This window comes from Prunus mume, linkage group LG7 (genome assembly GCF_029339155.1).
Source record: "Prunus mume cultivar Tortuosa linkage group LG7, ASM2933915v1, whole genome shotgun sequence".
In the NCBI taxonomy this organism is placed as follows: Eukaryota; Viridiplantae; Streptophyta; class Magnoliopsida; order Rosales; family Rosaceae; genus Prunus; species Prunus mume.
Window position 1 is genome coordinate 17,923,077 of NC_142704.1, and position 14,462 is coordinate 17,937,538.

General features: G+C 34.6%; 2 protein-coding genes and 1 long non-coding RNA gene across 6 annotated transcripts; 2 read left to right on the top strand and 1 right to left on the bottom strand.

The window, feature by feature from the left end:
* The first annotated feature begins 2,585 nt into the window (after positions 1-2,585).
* On the top strand, positions 2,586-3,464 carry LOC103337144 (extracellular ribonuclease LE-like). The gene is made up of 2 exons (XM_016795703.2): positions 2,586-2,831; positions 2,981-3,464. Exons 1-2 carry the CDS (start codon positions 2,586-2,588, stop codon positions 3,419-3,421), a joined length of 687 nt encoding a protein of 228 aa, XP_016651189.2. The 3' UTR covers positions 3,422-3,464.
* A 928-nt stretch (positions 3,465-4,392) lies between these two features.
* LOC103337143 (uncharacterized) lies at positions 4,393-7,796 on the top strand. The gene is made up of 5 exons (XR_016122020.1): positions 4,393-4,582; positions 5,021-5,065; positions 7,046-7,150; positions 7,265-7,351; positions 7,521-7,796. It is a non-coding gene; the product is annotated as an uncharacterized LOC103337143 (long non-coding RNA).
* A 1,055-nt stretch (positions 7,797-8,851) lies between these two features.
* LOC148915636 (origin of replication complex subunit 1B-like) lies at positions 8,852-11,888 on the bottom strand. 4 transcript variants are annotated; one of them, XM_089041624.1, is made up of 5 exons: positions 11,759-11,888; positions 11,160-11,255; positions 10,757-10,833; positions 9,895-9,912; positions 8,852-9,270 (listed from the first exon to the last, which is right to left on the bottom strand). In XM_089041624.1, the coding sequence occupies exons 1-5, from the start codon at positions 11,810-11,812 to the stop codon at positions 9,264-9,266; spliced, it is 252 nt and encodes an 83-aa protein (XP_088897750.1). In that variant the 5' UTR covers positions 11,813-11,888; the 3' UTR covers positions 8,852-9,263. The 4 variants fall into 4 exon arrangements, with proteins under 4 accessions (XP_088897750.1, XP_088897749.1, XP_088897748.1 ...); XM_089041623.1 differs by having other exon boundaries at positions 9,866-9,912; XM_089041622.1 differs by having other exon boundaries at positions 9,830-9,912.
* Positions 11,889-14,462: the final 2,574 nt, after the last annotated feature.

A 14,462-nucleotide genomic window follows, 5' to 3' on the forward strand; every position in this document is an offset into this window, starting at 1 on the left:
GGCAGTGAGTTGATTGCAAAATACACCATCATAGCTTCATCTACATTCACATCTAGGGATCTTAACTTGTTTCCAATGTCGAGCATTTTTGCTATGTGAACCCTGACACAACCTTCCCCATCATACAAATCTTTCAATTGACCCATCAAGTTTCCTATCTCAGCTTTCTTAGATTCTTGAAACTTTTCTCAAATTCCCTTAAGGAAAGCGTTAGCATTGTCAAATGAAGGAATGACATCTCTCACAAAGGGTGAAATTGATCTTGTCATAATGAGAATGGCCATTCTATTTGCCTAGTTCCATTTGGCATATTTGGCCTTTTCCTCAATTGAGGCATTAGTAGCTGGTTGTTGTGGCGTGGATCTTCTTTCAGTACCATCTCAAAGGCTAGCAATCCTGGAGCAATTTCCAAATCCTCTCTCCATTTGGTTTAGTTGGAGCCAGTGAGTGTTTCGATTGAATTATGGTTAACTGTAAATATGTAAAATATAAAATATGATGTCTATCCCCATTTTATGTACATTATCAATTCACACCTATGGGTTGAGAATTGAACATGTTTTAGGAATCACCAAAACACATGACAAATGAATTTCTTTTTTATGGATTGATTTCTCACATTTGTGGACATAAAGAAATCTCCATGAATTCATATGCCTCATGTTTTCCATCAAACCACCGTAGATTTCCGTAAACAAGACTACCAATATATGTGGACAGAAAGTTTTTCCTCATTTACATCGATCTTCTATGCAATCTTGATCAGTTTCCTTTGAATACAAGATTCCTTAATTAACTATGATGCTGTGGCTCGCTCTAGTTAATATAGAATTTCTTGAAACCTTGATCTTTAACCTTCAAGCATGGATACCAAAAATCATATATTTGAAAACATGCTTAACAGATCTACATAAATAGAAAAGTGAAAATGTAAAACCATGCTTCATTCAATTTTCAGCATGGTATGCAGCGGATTATTTTCTTTTGTTTCAATGGTTTCATGTTATTGTTAAAACATGCTTAGATCAACTTCTTTTTAGGTTTTAAAACATGCAACCTAAGCTTTGATACCACAGTAAACTATATAGGCTCCATCTACAGAATTCTATTGCTATGCTTCCATGGATGCATCTTGATAAGCACTTACGTCATCAACCACAATCAATCAACCTTCTTTAAAGGGTTTCGAGAGAGAGGAGCTAGCGAATTCACTTGAATCCGTTGCAGCCTCTTCTTGCAGCGGCCGGCAGGCATAGATAACATTAAATCTATTGACATATGGCCTTATTCATCAAGGCTTTGAAATAAGCTGCTAGGCCACAAGATGACGCAACCGCAGAAAATGTCCATAACATTCAATCTATTGACATATGCTTCAGTAATAATTATAGTATTGTGTTGTGTACATATATAAACATTGATGCAGGCATTGCGAAGGGTATATATTTTTAAATGAGTAATAATGAAATTCGAATATTACATTGGATATGGTATTATATGGTTTAATAATAATAATGTGGTATTTTTGTAATGAATAATACTACTCTTGCCACATTTGTATATTATATTCTCATACAAGTTTTTATCAAAAATAGAGAAAATTTACTCCTCATTTTCATAAATGTTAGTTTTTATAAAAACTTTCAAAAGTAGCCAAACAATCACCTAAAAAGACTCAAATGCCCTTAGAACTAAAACCTACTTAAACCTAAAAAGCAAAACTCTGTTTGAGACTTGCGAAGAGAAAACTATGATGGGTTCAGCCGCCCTCAACCAGAGAAAAAAATTAAAAACTGAGATGAACAGAAAAATACCAACAAAAAAAATATAAAACCTTTTAAAAAAACTATTACAATAAATCATACGGGCTGCAATATAATCATATGTGTTCACACTGAAAACTACAAAATTTGACGCATAAAAAAAAAACTAACAAATTTGAAGGGTCCAGCCGCTCCACACTGAGGCCTTCTTTCTTCGGTGTAATTGTTGATTTTCAACAACTTTTTTTTTTTTTTTGAAATATATGATGGAGATTTTGACTCATTATTCAACAATTTACTACTCATTACAATATGGGTTTCAACAGAAATGGTCTATGTTGGTTAAGGAATTAACTTTTGGAGACATGGGGAAATAAATACTTATATTTTCTGAGAAATATAGATAAACAATGGGTATTTCATAATCCTTGGAAACTGGGTGGATTGCAAAGTCCATCTAATAAGCTTTGCGGCAAAAACTTGTTGAGGGTTGGTTTGTTAAAATCTTTGTGTGAACTGAGGAAGTCATGTTGCTGTACAAAGCTTGGTGTGGGGGACCATGTGGATGTTATGATTACTAGCTTATATAGTCATGCCTAACACCATACACGCTTAATGGCAGTACATGTGGGCTTGGTAGGTATTCCATGACTTGAACGAACCACTGCAAAAAAGTTATCACAAACTTCTAGTATAAATACTGTGTCTGAGAACTAAGCAGCATATTTAGATATATATATATATATATATATGTATATATAGAAGGCATAATATATGAGATATCAGATCATCAGCATGCCATTAATATATGAGATATTGGCAATGTTAAAACTACTCCTTCTTGTGCTCTTGTCAGCGGCTTCTCTGCAAGCTATCACCACTCATGGGCAACCGTATGACTACCTACAATATGTACTACAATGGCAGAAGACGAAATGCTTGAAGGTCGGGCGACGGTGCACTCCAAGGCTTCAACCATATGAGAAGTTCACTACTCACGGCCTATGGCCAACCAACCTCTCCAAGATATTGACATGCAAATCAGCTTCAAAATTTAGCAGCACCATGGTACGTATATATTTCTTTTATCTTTTTATTCTTTCTTTATTGTGCTTTATATTCATTCCTTTTATTTACAGTTTTCATTTATGATCGATTGATCTGATATCGCCAAATCTAATTATAGCTTTCTATCTTATAATAATATAATTAATTAGCTGCAAAATAATGCTTCATTGCTATCGAAGATGAAAAATTCCTGGCCAAATCTGGAGCAGAGAGTTGCCCAAGGAAAAGGCAATAATATGTGGTTTTGGGCGATGGAGTACGAAAAACACGGTACATGTGCCAAGTTTTCTGGCCAGAATACTTACTTGTCAAAAGCATGTGATTTGTGGGAAGAAAACAAGATCAAGGAGATTTTTGCGCACCACAAAATCATTCCAACAAACGCAACGCCGTATAAAGATGTTTTGCTTATGAATGCTATTCAAATGGAAACTCGCAGTTCTCCTCTCCTTCTTTGCCATAGAGTCAACGGCGATGATTTGTTGTGGGAGGTTGTACTTTGCTATGACGACACGGCTAAAAAACGGATGAATTGTTCTGATCAAAGTGCAAGACAAACAAATTGCGGAACGGACATCTATTATAAATAATAATAATAATAATAATTAGAGTATTACAAGTAAATAAAAGATATCGAGGAAGCTGCAGATTTTAAAAGTTAGTTCTTAACAATGGATATTGAGGATGTCCTTAACAGATATTTCCAAGTCAGTCACTCAACAATAATTATAAATACAAAACTATATATAAATTTATCTTATGAGTAATATTTTAACTTTTTAATTTTAGTTGTTTGTGCAAAACTACAGATATTTTAGAAATTACACTTTACTTGATTACTCTCAGAATATCAATACAGATCATGAAGTGTTGCCATTGCACATAAAAAAACATATATAAATTTAAATATATCCATACTTGAAATATACATAGTAAATTTAGGTTTTAGCCCCAATATACATTAAACATTTCCATGAATCACAATCTTTCCAATCGTTTTATTAGTCCCTGAATTTTGACCCGATTTGCATTTGAGTACCTCAATTTCCAAAATGGTTCCCATGGTCCTTTAACTTTAGTTTCGTTTGGACAAATGATCCTGATGTCAATTTTGTTAACATTTTCTGTTAAATGTAGAGACGAAATGGTATTTTTATATTAAAACCAAAAAAATGAATAAAAAATCATATTTTTAAAATGGGAAATAGCCTCCAATGCCACCCATTTCATAATTTTAACTAAAAATACCATCCCTTCCCAAAATTTTTAAAACTATCACATATAAATACATATTTATTGTCGACTGATTGCACCCATATCACATTTTCAAAAATTTTGTTCTCTCCGCCGACCACAGCTTCTTTTGCTTTGTAGAGTCGTAATCGATAATATTGTCTGCTCCATCTGAGATCTTCGTCGCCGCCTACCACACATCCACCGGATAGGCCCGCTTTCACATATCTTCCGCTTTTCTCACTTGACTCACCGACCCTAAAGATGCCAACTCGCCCAACAGCTCGCCGGCTGCAGGTAGATCACTCACTGTGAGCTGCCGAGGATGAAGAAGGCATTGCGTCTCAAATCGCCGGTTTGGGCTCCAAGAAGAGTCTTGGGTCCGGTGGGTCCGGGCAGGACCCGGAAAGCCCAAGCGGGTTATGACGGTGGGTGAGCTAATGAGGATCCAAATGGGGATTTCTGACGCTATGGACTCTAGAGTCAGGAGAGCTCTGCTTAGGATTTCTGCTGCTCAGGTGAGCTCAATTTTTGTGCTTTCTTATTTGTGATCTTGGTTGATCTAGTTTGATGGGTTTGATTTTGTTTGGTGGGTAATGCTTGATTTTTATCATAGTGATAATTGTGATGATGGGATGGATATGGAGCTTAATTTTGCTACTGGTTTGGCCAATTTTGGATTTTGGTTTTTCTTACTTTAAAACAAAAATTGTTTCTTCAATAAGTGTAGTTCAATCTGATAAAACTGACAATGCAAAATGTATTTCACGAATGTTTAATTTCATAATGGGTAATTTCAAACTTTTGTAATTTCATAATGGGTAATTTCATAATGCAAAATGTTTCACGAATGTTTAATATCAACATATTAATTTGAGTGATTATGCCACTATTTAATGATTTTAGGCTCTCCTATTGTGTGTATTTAACTGGTTCATATGATGCTGTTTCTTCAGGCCTTCATTCAGAACTTGGCATTGTTTCTCACTTCATTTTACAAGGCAAGTTTGTTAGCTTTCAGATAAATATGTCGATATATTGCCTTGTCTTCGCCAGCCGTATTTGGATATGATAGTTTTGCTGTTTGGTTTATGTTGTAACAGAATCTTTAAGCTTTATCTATTGTGTTGTCTATAATTATTGTTCACTTCTGTAGCTGTCTCCTTTTTTTTTTGCAGTCACATATTCGTGTGCTTGAAACCACACAACAGAATATAGCCGCATTGCTGATGGGTCTTGAATATCTAATAAACATCTTATATATGGATGACACTGAAGTTTTTAAGGTATAATTAGTTATGATGTGCTCTCTAGCACCCACCCGAAGGCCCTATTTAGCTCTTTCTCTCTCTCTTCCCATTTGAACAATGAAGTGATAATTTGACTTGGAATTGGTTGTTTCTTCGAGCAAGATTGCTTAGAATATTAGAATTCCTTGGTTTTGGAACTGTTTGAGTTGCATCATAATTTGGATAACCCTGCAGCAGCTGCAAATATGATGGGGCTGCCGGTAATTTAGATACTTTTATCTTTGAAATTTTTGTTGTTTTGAGTTTTCTGTTTTCTACTTTGTATGAATGCTTCCTTTAGTTTTACTTGAATCCCCCTGTTTTTCTTTAGTCTATCCGACTGTAATTTATTTTTTAATCTCTTTGTAGTTGAATAAAGATGTATGGTTTGAAATTGGTAGTAGATAGGTAAGTCTTTTCTAGGTTTCCATCAACGAGAAGGTTGTCTAGGAAAAGACCAATTTATTATCTCAGAACTTGCAAACCTTCCATATTGAAAGAGACTCAACAAGTCTGAATTAGTTAGGTGTCTTAAATTTGTTTTGAAATTTTGGGGAGATTTTCAGTTAACCATTGGAACCTTTACCATTTTCCTATCAATAACATTCAAATCTTTTCCCAACAAATTTTGAGACAGTAGGTTTCTAAGCATTGTGTCCATGTCACTCTTGCTCATTCACGTGGACAATCACATTAGCCATGTAATGCTTCTTTAGTTTTGTTTTAAAAATGGATTTTCTGTGTATGAGTTTAGATATGGTATTGGGCAACTTTCTTGTTAGAAATTAGGGCATGTTTACGTATCAGTAATGGAGAAACTAAGGAATCAAAGAATTTAGGAATCGGAGAACTACTGAATCGGTATGGGAAGAATCATTCTCATTAAGCTGTTTACTAATATGTATTACTGATTACTGATACGTAAACATGCCCTAAGTTCAGAAGCCTTTTGAAAATACTATCTACCGAAGCTTTTTAAATTTATTTAATCTTACCAGAAACTCAGTTTCTACAATATGCTTCTTTCTTAATAGTAGAAAACGTATTGGATTATTTGTTATTTTCTTTCTTGAATGTTTTCATACTTATTTTTTGTTATTGGTGTCATTTTGATCTTGTAGATCATGAGGGAGATAATATTTGTCACACCTTGAGCATTGGAACAACTTAAACACCTTATGCTGGGCAATAGGGTCCATATCTGGTTCCATGATGGAAGAACAAGTATTGTTTGCTCTTTGTTCATCAGTTTATTTTTATGCTTAACTGAAGTCTTAATTATCTTTGATTTGATGTATAGCTCTGATTTGAGTTTTGAGTTTCATGAAATTTTCAATTATTGTACAATTCTTCAATCACAATTTCATTTGCGCTATGCATCTGCACATGGGTTGTTTTAGTCATTATTTCTATATCAGTTTGTGTTTCATGAATATAACGATTGTATATGTTTGCCTATGTTTGTTTCTAGTCAGCAGCTTTGTCATAGGCATATTAGTGTAGTTACTGTATTGCAAGGACTGAAATCTAGATGATATCAACTTCTTTTTATTGTTGTTTTAAAGTGAGGTATGTATGGGTCATATGAAATTTTTACAGAAATATATTGGAGGGCAAATAATTTTATTTTAGTTTTTTATTCCCAAATGATACCCAAAACATGTAAGCTTCACACTATGTTAATTTCTGCAGGATGGGGAAACATTGGACAATGAGTTGGAGGTTGTTGAGGGAATGAAGCTAGACAGGGGTTACATATCCCCTTATTTTATCACCAACTAGAACAATCAGAAATGTGTAAGTTTTAGTTTGACTCAACGATAACTATGTCTTGAAACTGTTAGAGGGCAGCACCTCAAGTCCCTTTTTGCTTGATGCTGATTATCTTCAAACTTGTGTATGTGCTGATAGGAATTGGAAAATCCTCTAATCATAATCCATGAGAAGAAAATCTCAAGTATTAATGATGTGGTTAAAGTATTGGAGTTGGTTTTGCATGTTAGCATTTCTCTGGTTAGGTTCACTAGTTTCTTCGTTTTTACTATGAATTGGTTGACAAAACTTTGCCTTTTTTAGAAGCAATGGTCTTTGCATTTTGTTATATATTTCAAACCAAAGTTATAAAAGAAAATGGTTTTCCTCTTTGTTAATTGAGAATCATCTGCAGTTATGATTTCAGATCTGTAGATAACCTGTTGTTGCTGATATTGCTACACGGGAGGAGAATAGAATAGCTTGAAAATGTGCAAGAAGGGAGAGCTAACTCATACAACGAAGAACAAATTGATGAAGTTAAGATCAAATTAGTAGAATTTGTGAGCTCTCCATTATTTATAATTATAGGTAGGAAGTATGTATGTAATAGAGCAAAGATTGGTTGACTATGTAATAACAATTGAATTTTCAAGTTTTATGAAAGAAATAATTTTTACTTCGCAGGATAGTATTGTTAGGTTCGGTGACGATTTATTTTCCATGTCTAAATTGTAGTCTGTAATGGATGTGTGTGTATTGTATGTAGATTGACTTAATATTGTTGTCCTATTGCTTGTGTATTGTACTAATATTGCCTATGTATTGTATACAATATGCATATTGCCACCATATTGCATGTATGTTGTGATGCTATTGCTGTCGTATTGCCATTATATTGCCATAATATTGCCTCTCTAATGTATGTATATTGGCCTAATATTGCTATTATATTGTATGTATATTGACTACGGCTCATCAATGGGTTTACGGTTTAGGCCATACTTCATTCAAAAAGAAGAAGAGGAGGAGAAAGAAACAACGTGCCTTTCAAAAACAGGCAATCATGTGCATCATAATTGCACTGTAAGACATTGTGAGAAATTATTTTTAAAAAAATAACTAAAAAATAATTTACAAAAAAAGGAAGTATGAATAAAGAGACAGAGAGCAAGAGAGCGAATAGGGGGATAAAGAGACAGAACGAAGCTAGAGAGAGAGACAGAGAGAGAAAGAGTACTCTGAAAGAGAGCAAAGTGAGAGATAGAGAGTTGCACTAGAGAGAGAGAGAGACAGAGAGCTGCGATAGACAGATACCAAAAGAGAGAGATGTGCCAGAGAGATTGAGCTAAGTGAGCTAAGAGAGAACAAAATTTATGAACATGTGAAAAATCAGCAATAAGTGGACAATAATTATATTTTTATAGGTGATAATTGTAATACTATTGCTATCGTATTGTGGTTATATTGCTCTAATATTGCCTCTATAGTGTACATATATTGGCCTAATATTGCTATTATATTGTATGTCAATGGCCATTTGGTCTAATAACAGTCTCCACTTCGTTGAAAGTAATCCTGAATTCAAATCTCATGGGCACGACAATTGTTATCCGTCCTTATATTAGCATGAATTGATGTTGACTTTTGAAATGATAGTTGGAGTTGCACATCGATTCATATTCAAAAGGAAAGTAATTCTCTCCCTCAATGAATCTTCGTTCAAAAGAAGGAAGCTGTCAAATATTGGGTACAAAAATGCAAGATCCACAGTAAATTAATTGGCCACAAACCACATATTACAAAACCAGGATGATTTTTGGCATGCTTGAAAAGACAAGGGCCAAATACAACAGAAAAGAAAATCCATTCAAGCTTCTCACTAAACATTGCTCAAGCACTCGAACATGGTTTCAATCCAAACCTATCCAACAAGGGCATACCACGTGTCCATCGTAACAGAAGAGTGGCATTTACAAAGCATGAACTGCAATATGTTTCTTTTTCTCCTAAACAAAATTGTTACTAAAATGGAACAAAAGGTCCCTAACATAGAACAATACAAGCAAAGATAGTCAATTGTCATACACACAAAATTAGTCCTCATCCATCCCTGCAGGCTGATCTCTCTTACTAGGGTCACCTGCTAGTTTTGCCATTATAATCTGCAAGATAGTCAAAGCATTGTCAACAACCTTTTTTTAATGAAGGTATTAAATATTAAATAGGCTGCAATCAGATAGATTCATCATTTTTCACACATTTTCAGCTAGCCAGAAAACCCCCAGCATATAGATTTTCTATTTACTATCAAGCCTTCTGCACTGAAGCCATATTCATTATAAAAGTTCAACATTTCCCAAAAGTAACTTTCAATTTTATTTCATTTTTCCAAGTTAAAAACTAACATTTGCAATTGTTCTTTTGAGTTATAAAGGAGTTTGTGTTCTGAGTACACACGGGCATACATGCATCTGTGCCAAGTTACGGGAACGTTGAAAAAAAGTAAGAGAAAAAGATTCACAAAAAGTATAAAAGTATAAAATTAATTAAATAAATAAAAAGAATAGTAAACTAATTCATAAAGCCTCGACTTTTTATTATTATTATTTTTTTAAACTGTATGCAGTTTAGCATTTTTTCTGCTTTGGCCTCAAAGATGCAATCAGGGATTCAAAGATGTAGTTCATACCAAATTTGGTTCGTCAGGTTTAAGTAGAAGACCTGGATATGAAACTCTTACACTAGGCAGCACTTTACCCTGAGAATGATTTATATTCACTTCGTACCTTGTTAGGGTTGCTTGCCTGCATGCAATATAACCCCAAATATCAAATGTAGTTATAAAGCAGAGAAACAAATTATATAAAACAGGTCACTATTGAATGACATCATTCAAGACATCAGTGAAGCCTTACGTGTAAAGTTTTCCGCCTTATGTGTGCCCACAGTTAGAACAAGCAAGCCAGGAGCATATGATAAAACTAAACTTATACGTATCAAGTCTAAAAGAACAAATAATGTACAATAAGTAGGACCCTTTTTGCCAAAACAAAGCATATTGGAACCATATCAGCAAAGCAATAAGAATTGTCCAATTTGGAAATCTCCAACTCAATCACCAATGTCATAAATCAATATTAATAACAATTTCACGAATCAAGCACAATCTTGGATACTGCACTGCTTCTGTTTCGACTGGAACATGAGCAGAAAGCTTCTATTATGATCTACAGTAGCATAGGTGTCCTAGAATTCAATCCACGTTATTTGTTTTGAGCCTAAAAACAGATTATTCTTCATTCTGAAAATGCACAAACTTAACAAGAGTCCAAGACTTCCAATTTACTAGTCACATAAGACTTCCAATTTCACTCTCCTTCTCCCCTTCCCCCTCTCTCCTCTCAGAGCAAGACCAGAACGTAAAATCCAAACAGCCGCACTCCTCTAGTACCTAAAACTAACCACGTAAAATCCAAAGCAGTCATTTTATATAACACTCAATATTTTCTTAGTCAAAATCCAAAACTAGTGACACTCTTCAGGTTCATAACACTCCCATTTGACAAGACAACAAGGACCAGAGGAGATCAATAGACTATGTTTCTACACATGCATATAGCAAGTTATTAGTATCAACGCACGTCTTACCCAATTTTTAATAGCATGTCATGTCCAGGAAATGCTTCTCCTTTGCTTGTACAGAGGCATGAGACTGTCATTGCCAATCTGCAAGGAAAAACATAACTTCAATGAAAACACTATAATTCCAGAGCTAGATACAGTGAAGGCATCAAAAAACTGGTGAACCAAAATAAAAATAATCTGGTTTGTAGTTGAGATGCAGATAGCAGTCAAGAACAATAAGTATTCTTTTAGTCAGTATTTCAATGCAAGCTCTGCGGCCCAAAAATAATCATCACCTCCAGTGTGAAATACTATTATTTAAACCAAAGTTACTGAAATACTATTATTTAAACCGAAGTTACTCTGAATGTACGATGCAAAAAAAGTAAATGCACACATTGTTCAGGAAAAAGCTTGAGAAGTTCACCTTTTCAAAAGTAGTTTCCCCCATTCCTGTTTTGTAGAGTTCATACACCATGGCAGTCAAAAATATTTTACTTAGCCTGGAAGAAGTTTTCATCACCTGCCAGGAAAAAACAAAGAAAAGAATTAGCATTAATATATCTCTGAAGAAGGTAGAGAGAATTTTTATTAATTTTTTTCTTCCAGATACAACATAGATAAACAAAACTTCCTTTCAACCCAATAACAATTTATGCAGCTAAAGTTGTATGGAGTTGAATGCTACTAGTGCAGAAATTCACTACTTTAAACCAGCATCAGATAATTTGGGTCCTGAAGCCATTTTTCACCATGCTACTCCTTTAAAGAATGGCACTTATAAGATTTAGTAAACTCCAACTGACACCATTTTCATCTTTGTTACTCGACCAAAAAACTATGTAGCTATCTGGATCTCATGTATTTCATATTAGGAATGCATATTAACGTAGTAATCACTGCGTCATATGCCTCACTCAAGGGTATTGATTACCTCTTCTAAGATGTAACATACCATTTAAATAAAAGAAGTTTCACCAACAGAAATCATTTTTCATCATGACTGTAAGATATAATCTGACTCACTTGAATATGAGGTGCCTGGAACATTTCTTGTATGGCTGCTTCAACCTCTGCCATTCCAACAAGTGATTTTCCTGCAAAGTAGGTACATATAAATCCTGTAAGTGACAAGAATTAAAGCCTCAAAGCAAGATAATAACGCTCCTAAACAAAGCAAGCACATAGAGTTTAAGCTACATGAGATGTTGGTGCTTAATAATACCAATGTAATGAGTATTTCTTTTGAAACTTCAGGATACAGGAAAGAAGAGAAGTTGACAATTCTAATTCCTTGGTTGACCAAAACAGAATACTGGTTTAAAGGTTGCTTAATTTTCATTTTTTCAAATAAAAGAAAATGAAACAAAACCAATACCAAAAACAGAACAAAAAAACAAAACATGTATTATTTGGTATTTAAACCAGCTCTTCTATGACACAAACTCTCATTATGGGACCAGTTGGCCAATGAAAGGCCATGTTTTTTTTCTTTGGCAAAAGTAATATTCTAAACTACTCTAATGATGCTTCTGTTGCTAGATTGTGGATTTTGATAACACACTAAGACAAGAACCAACATAATAAATGGCCTAAATTCAGAGTCTTGCAACATAAGCATTTTACGCTGCCAAATTGTCTGGCAAGAGAACATTTCTCTACGAAGTATAGTTTAAAGCTTGCTTTGACAGAACGCATTCTGGATTTTTCAAGTAATCCTAAAATGTAAAATGTTTCACCATCATAAAACTGAAAACAAAAGCAAAATTACAAAAGTTACAAACTAGAATCAATATGATGTTAAATAACAAATAAGGTGCAATCAGATAGATTCATCATTTCTCACACATTTTTAGCTAGCCAGAAAACCCCTGGCATATAGATTTTCTATTTACTATCAAGCCTTCTGCAACAAAAGTACATAGATTTTACGGGATGAATATTCAAAGGCATGAAGTTTAGATTCATTAACCTAATTACTTCTGGCGAAGTTCATAAATGGGATGGATACCCGAAATTTAAAATAAACAAAAAAGCTTCCTACTTGTAATGAGTACATCAAACACAAGGCTTGATTAATTACAATTCCAATGTAGACGACCATTCACAAAAGTTTGAAATTACCCATTATGAAATTAAACATTCGTGAAATATTTTGCATTGTCAGTTTTATCAGATTGAATTACACTTAGTGAAGCAACAATTTTTGTTTTAAAGTAAGAAAAACCAAAATCCAAAATTGGCCAAACCAGTAGCAAAATTAAGCTCCATATCCATCCCATCATCACAATTATCACTATGATAAAAATCAAGCATTACCCACCAAACAAAATCAAACCCATCAAACCAGATCAACCAAGATCACAAACAAGAATGCACAGAAATTGAGCTCACATGAGCAGCAGAAATCCCAAGCGAGCTCTCCGACTCTAGAGTCCATATCGTCGAAATCTCCATTTGGATCCTCACTCACCTTGTCATAACCGCTTGGCTTTCCGGTCCCGACCTAGACCCACACGACCCAAGACTCTTCTTGGGCCCGAACCAGCGATTTGAGACTCAATGCCTTCTTCATCCTGCTGGCAGCTATAGAAGTGGCGACCTGCACCTGCGGCGAGCTATTGGCGAGTTGGCGTGCTAGTCGGTGAGTCAAGTGAGAAGAAGCGGAAGCGATGAAAGCGGGGCCTTTCCGGTGGATGTGTGGTAGGCGGCGAAGATCTCATGGAGCGGACAAGAGAGCAAAGCAGAGACAGAGAGTTGTGCTCTGAGAGAGAGCCAAGAGAGACACGAGCTGCGATAGACATATACCAAGAAAGAGGCATGCGGGAGAGAGAGAGAGCTGAGTGAGCTAAGAGAGACCAAAATTTCTGAACTTGTGAAAAATCAGCAATAAGTAGACAATAATTTTATATTTATAGGTGATAGTTGTGAAAAAATTGGGAAGAGGTGGTATTTTTAGTTAAAATTATGAAATGGGTGGTATTGGAGGCTATTTCCCTTTTAAAATAGCAATAAAAGAAAATCAAATTAAAAAACCAACAAAAATAAAGAAAAATAAAGTTTGAGGGGAGTAGAAATCGAAATACAGGGGGAGAGAGACAGTTTAATTTGAATATTTTAGTTTTTTAAATTTTTTATTCATATTTTAATCAATTCTGATAAAAATACCATTTTGCCCCTGCATTTAACAGAAAAATTAACAAAATTGATGATATGACCATTTGTCTGAATGAAACTAAAGTTAAAGGACCACGGGAACCATTTTGGAAATTGAGGTACTCAAATACAAATCGAGTCTAAATTCTAGGACTAATGAAACGATTAACCTTCCATATATTATTTATTCTTGTCTATACATGAGCAAAATACTTGAAAAAAAACATGTAAAATGAAGGGGGATGCTAATAGTTCAAACTCAAAGCCACTCTAACATATGACTTGCTCATTCATCTCGAACTTTGTCCAATTGCGTTTTGGTGTAGCTGTCCTTTCGTTTCATAAGTCTCACATATTGAAATAAACATGAAAAGAGCGTATAAAATGGTGAGGGCCTGCAGTGCTCCGCTTGGATCTGGCATTTTCAAACCCATATCAAATATAAGAGCATGCAAATTAAGGCTGGACATCTAAAGCCGAAATACCGAAACCGTACACTAATCATACTGTACCAAACCGATTTCATACAATTTCATTTGGGATGATGAGATATTCGGTATGATGTTGTACCGTA